This window comes from Chelonia mydas, chromosome 14 (assembly GCF_015237465.2).
Source record: "Chelonia mydas isolate rCheMyd1 chromosome 14, rCheMyd1.pri.v2, whole genome shotgun sequence".
Classification (NCBI taxonomy): Eukaryota; Metazoa; Chordata; order Testudines; family Cheloniidae; genus Chelonia; species Chelonia mydas.
The window spans coordinates 7,686,798-7,692,797 of NC_051254.2; the positions used below are offsets into that span (position 1 = coordinate 7,686,798).

The following is a 6,000-nucleotide window of genomic DNA, read 5'->3' on the forward strand; positions in this document are numbered from 1 at the left end:
TACATCTGGGAATAATGGTGAAAAAAATACTTAACTCAAAAACGATTTTCCGTAGTTCTGATAAATCCATCTTTCCTTGTTTTACTTGTCATTCTTGAGGCCTGTGGGGGAAAAAGCCGTGGTGAGAGGATTTTCTTTTTTGTAGTTTTCAGCATTCTCCAGAACAGATTTTATCTTCTTGTTTCGGTAACTTAGGGGGCTCTTACCTTTTGTCTCCAAGTCTATTCGGTGCAGTATATAAATGGTAGCCCTTTAACAGCCTACTTTGGGACTGCAGTGGTATAATGAGAGGTAGGAGTTTGCATCCACAATTTATCACTCCCATAAGATTGGACTCTTTTTAAACAACCAAGGCCCCTTATTTCTTACGGTAAGTCAGCCACAGAGGATGTTTGAAACTTTAAAATAGTCAGCTGGGATCTTTCTACATGAGACAAGTGACTGTTTTATTCATCGCATTAGAGGAGTGTTAAACATGCAGCTGTGACAGCTGAGCTTTAAAGCATTTTCGTACACGGATCACTTGTAGTTCAGAAGAGTCTAGCTTAAGAACGTAATGGTTTGACTAAAATGACATAAATGCGTTGATCTGTTCAATGGGGGAGAAGCCTGTTTCCCCAATTTTTTAAAATGCAACCTACATATTTCAAATTTTCTTCTAAAGGAAGAACCCCCGTGAGCTGCTTTGTGTCTTTACTGAAGAACGTTTCCTTCTGTCATTCTCCCTTCCCAGGTTTATCTCTGGTTGTGGGGCTGGTGCTGTACATATCCAGCATTAACGACGAGATGCTGAACCAGACCAAGGACTCGGAGACTTACTTCAGTTATAAATACGGATGGTCATTTGCCTTCTCTGCTATCTCTTTCCTTCTCACAGAGGTACTTGTCAGTTGTGAGCTTTCTGGAGTGCCTATAAGGACACATCTATATTGCCCCACAACTTGAACTGCAGAGATATGACTAGCAGTGTGCACCAAAGGGCTGCACTGTAACTCCCCAGGGTGGATGTTAACTAAAAGGTTCCTAGTCCACATTAACATAGTCCTCTTCAGACAGGACTCCATTAATGCAAAGTAGGAATCTTTTATTCACGCCCAGTGTCCACACGGGGGAGTTACAGTGCAGCACTTTCATGCTCACTGCTGTTCACACCCCTGTAGTCCATATAGACATAACCTTAGAAACATGGTCTGTTCTCAGGAGTTAAAATATTGATTGTTGGGCCAAACCATCAGGAATTGGTTGTTATGAAAAGGAGGAGTGTGGTGGGACTCCTTAGGACTCTTTAGGAGCCCCTAATCGTTAATAGACATCTATATGGAATGACTGACAAATGGGCCGATCCTGGTGCTGTCAACTGAGCCTGTGTCTCCTGCCAACCAGTGCAAACCCTGAATGCCAGTGGTCAAAGTAGGTTGAATCAGGAGAAGCAGGAGCACCTTGATGACAGGTGTATTGTTATCCCCATATTACAGATGGGGAAGCAGAGGCAGAAGTGACTTACCCAAGTCGGGAGGCCATTTGAACTGGTTTGTCCTCTTTTTGGATGGTTTGTTCCCTGTCTGGTCCTGGCAAACCTGGACATGGTTTTATCCGGTATTGAACAGGGGACTCCATTTTTAAAAGCAAAGTCACGCCGGCGGGGGCAGGGCGGCACACTCTTAAAGATGGCACCCCCTTGTGAGGCACTGTGCGTGAGAGGCCATGCCGGTGGGGGTGGGGTGGAGCACTCCTCAAAATGGTGTTCCCCTGTGCAGCGTGACCTCCCACGTGCTGTGTGTGAGAGGCCATGCCAGTGGGAGCAGCGTCACACTGGTCCTGAAAGTACTGGAATGGCCACCCTATAACCAATGTCTTACTGCAAGTCATTTGCAGAGCAAGGGAATGAAACTAGGTCTCCAGGCACCCAGTCTGATGCCCTGCCCAACTAGACCCTGCTACTTTCATAACTACACAGTCTTGTTTGTCCATGGCAATGCCAGTACAGCTCCTGAGTATTCATTCATTCATTCATTCATTGAGAATTAAATCAACCCAGTTCCCTACCCTGTGAGTAGCATTTGTTTCATTTTCTCCCTTTCAGAGTGCTGGTGTGATGTCAGTCTACCTGTTCATGAAACGATACACTGCCGAGGAGATCTACAGACCCCATCCCGGCTTCTACCACCCCCGTCTTAGCAACTGCTCTGATTACTCAGGGCAATTCTTGCATCCTGATGCCTGGGTGCGCGGACGCAGCCCCTCCGATATTTCCAGTGATGCATCTCTCCAGATGAACAGTAACTACCCTGCCCTGCTCAAATGTCCTGATTACGATCAAATGTCCTCCTCCCCATGTTGAATGGCAATTAACCCCATTGCCTACTTGGGATTAAGAGGAAGCAGCTGTTGTGTCCTGACTCAGTTTGTCATTTTTAGGCCACTCTTTCAGGACAATCCTCTATTTATATGATCATAAATGGTGTTAATTGTTGCCTAGAGCACATGGTAGTTTGTTGGGTTTTTTTTTAAATGATACTTACCCTGCATATCTGAAATACATCTAAGGTCCTGATCATCCAGCCATTCCACACCCCAAACAAGTAGTAGCTTCGGATGTGGAATAGATCCAGGATGGGGCTTAGAAAGGGTTTGATATCAAAGAACCCCCAGTAGCAAAAAATGCATTTCATGATAGGTGGCACAAGCTTGTGTGTTTGTATCACTTTGCTGTAGATTTATTGGCATGAACGATACATGTAAATTTCTAAGTAATGGTATTAATTAAAGTACAAATTGCATCTTGATTTGACATTCACAATGGTGGACCATTGTTGCTGCGTATCATTTCTAAGTAGGCCATAATGATCAATAGCCATCCCTCCCAACTATACCTCAGGGGATTTTCAGAGGTCTAAAATTAAGTTAGGTTCCCATTGACTTTCTATGGGAGCCAAGACATTCATTTAGGGCCTTTGGCAAATCACATCCAAAACCATTCATGTTAGACCTCCCTCCAATATGAAAATGTTTGACATCAGAAAGGCAAATTCTTGAAACAAAGGGTCAGATTCTCTGCTGGTATAAACTCTGTGGAAGTCAGTGGTGCTCTACTGATTTCCCACAACTAAAGATCTGGCCCAAATTTTATATTTTACAGAAAATGGTATACAAGCTTGATTAATTTTGCTGTGTACCTTAGTTGGGGACCTTGTCATTCATGAAAAAGTCAATGTTATTACACTTTTTGGTCTTGGAGGACTGAGAGCTACCAGGAGGTGAATATCAGTCCATTTCTAAATTAAGTTTGGGGAACTGAAGGTGAAAATCTATGTACAGTACTGTTGTAAAAAACCACAAGATTACTGAAAGAACTGTGTCCGAACGTATGGTTTCTACTCTTGTTGTTTTACTGCCTCAGAAAATGTCAGCATCAGAAAATCCTGCAGGTGTTTTTTGTATATTATATTTTAATTTAAAGTTAGATTGTACTAAATGTAATGCGCTGACTTTCAACCTCATTACAATGTATTTGTAATGACCCTTGTACTATTTTATCATTATTTACAAAATATTCCAAAATATGATCCCAGTTCTGTATCAGGATCCAATTGCAAAGACCCCTGTGCCCACTGAGTTCTGTGAGGCCTCTGCACAGATTTATGGGTCTGTGCTTGCCAATCTGATGAAGTATCAGGGCTAATTTTGTCCACTTACTCCAGATAAGAAATGTAATGTATATATTGTCTCCTTTACTCCTGGATAATTTGCTTCGTTTTAAACCAGGGCATCATTTTGTACACTCCAGAATTTGTAAATAAGGTTATATTTATCTGTAAGTTTTTATATTCTCTCCCTTAAGGCATCTGTTTTTCATTTTAAAAATAATTTATATATTTATGTAATAGATTTGTTTTTAGGCATATTTAAGCATTAAAAAACAACAACAGAACCCTTAAATTAGAGTTTGACATTCATTACTTATAAATAGAAAATGACCTGCTCAGTCCAAATGGAGGGTTTAAAAGCTGAGCTTCTTTTACTGTGTGGTGTTGCAATGTGCAAACGTATATGCTCATTGTCAGGAAAACATCCCTTTCAGAACCGTTATTAAGCATGTGCTTAAATTCCATCCAAGTCCCATTGGATGGGACTTCTTCATGTGCCTAGTGTACTCTTGAATAGACATAGACTTAAGCACATGCTTAAGTGCTATTGTGAATCAAGGCCACAAGTAATCTCATAGATGTCAGTGGGACTACTTATGTGATAAAGTTTTCTGTGTGTATAAGAAAAGGGCCAGGGCTCTATCAGGGAGCCAGGCTATAATCAGGTAGATTAATGATTCATGCCTTTGCCATTTTGCCAACTGTTCAGTTTTCAGACTTTATTTTTCAATCTTGTGAATGTTTGGTTAGCCTCTCAGTGTGCGGAGAGCATTTAGGCTAGAACTGTTTTTACCAAGACAATGTTTATAAATTGATTTTAAATAAGTTTGGTGGTATTTACAGCTTAGATTCTTTTTTTCCAGTTAACCAAGAACAGTGCATGATGGGAAATAATTTACTTTTTTTTTATTTTAATAATCTCAAAAAAACCCCAAAACCGCTGTGTCCACATTGGTCAGAATAAGTGCCAGTTGAACAACACTGCATGGGAATGGCTTGACACCACTGGCCATCAGTTTCAGGAGTGATCTACCATGCAGTCGATTCTCCAGTTTCCTTTTAATTCACTCCAACTCCTCTGCCTTGGAGCCTAGCAGCTGCTGATTTTTATGTTACCTGACCCTGGTAAAGAATAATGGGGGCAGGCGAGGAGGAAAGAAACCATCGTGATTGCAAAAGGAGTCTCTCTCCCATCTAAGCGGCTTAAAGCCCGGAATAAATCAAGGATGAAAACTGTCAAAGTAGCCTATGTGGATCATTTTGCCTCCAAATGAAGCTTAAGTTCAGTGAAGGTGCAAAAATTCCTCCTCAAGGGCTAGATTAGAAGACAAACAAAATCTGTCTAGCTTCCACTCTGCTGTGCAGGTCCTAAAAACTTTAGTTTCAAGGGGGTGCATGGGCATCTCGGGTGGCTTTGGAGAAAGATTTTATTTACAGCAGCCTCAAGAGCAAATTGCTTCCCATCAGCCATAATTCTTCAGCCCAATTTTAAAAGTGACTGGAGGGTCTGAAAGCAGATTCTCCTAAATGTCCAGTGACAAAGGCCTATACTCATCCCTCCTCTATACTCCAGGCCAGCTCCTATAGAAGTCTTTCTGTTGGCTTAGTGGGAGCTGTTTCAGGCTCCTACATCTGTTTGCCTCCATTTCCCTAGTCTCAAGGTCCGCTGCGCTGCTCATTTTCAAGAGGGGATTGGTGCTGTGTATGCAGGTCCCTTAAGCACATGCTTATCTTTAAGCATGCGGGTAGTCTCACTGAAGTTCACTGGGACTACTCACATGCTTAAGTGCTTTGCTGAACTGAGGCCACTAACAATAAAATGAACAGAGGGAGGCACATGGGCACCCTGCAGGAGATGCCGAGCAAGTGTGCTGAGTTTGGCCAACTGTGTGTTTTGAATGTGTGTGTCAGATCTGTGAATGGGGAGAGCCGCCTCCCATGGAACGTATGCAAGAACTGCACAAGCCTTAATGTGCCAGTCAAAAAGCTTTACAACCAGTGTCCCATCATATCAACAACAGCCAGCCCCCATCAGCATGGGGTACACGGACCTGTTTGCTTTCACAGATCTGGCTGGAAGAATTGCTTCACTCTCAGTTGCTGATTGTGGTGCTGTCTCTTGCTGATGGCTGAAAAGCCTTCACCTTTGCATCCTCTACTGCTGTGGTCATTATATACTCCTGGCACCTTAGACTAACAAATTTATTTGAGCATAAGCTTTTGGGAGCTACAGCTCACTTCATCGGATGCACCAAGTGAGCTGTAGCTCACGAAAGCTTATGCTCAAATAAATTTGTTAGTCTCAAAGGTGCCCTAAGTCCTCCTTTTCTTTTTGCGGATACAGACTAACACG

At 42.4% G+C, this 6,000-nt stretch overlaps 1 protein-coding gene across 4 annotated transcripts in view; it reads left to right on the forward strand.

Annotated features, from left to right (window-relative positions):
* CACNG5 (calcium voltage-gated channel auxiliary subunit gamma 5) overlaps window positions 1-4,871 on the forward strand; it is a 29,626-nt gene extending 24,755 nt beyond the window's left edge. For 3 of the 4 annotated variants that reach the window (XM_043528489.1, XM_007055088.3, XM_043528490.1), the window contains 2 exons: window positions 734-879; window positions 2,084-4,506. In XM_043528489.1, coding sequence (XP_043384424.1) covers window positions 734-879; window positions 2,084-2,341 — 404 coding nt within the window. In that variant the 3' untranslated portion in view covers window positions 2,342-4,506. Of the gene's footprint in view, window positions 1-733; window positions 880-2,083 lie in introns of all 4 variants that reach the window. The other variant, XM_043528488.1, reaches the window with a different exon arrangement.
* Window positions 4,872-6,000: the final 1,129 nt, after the last annotated feature.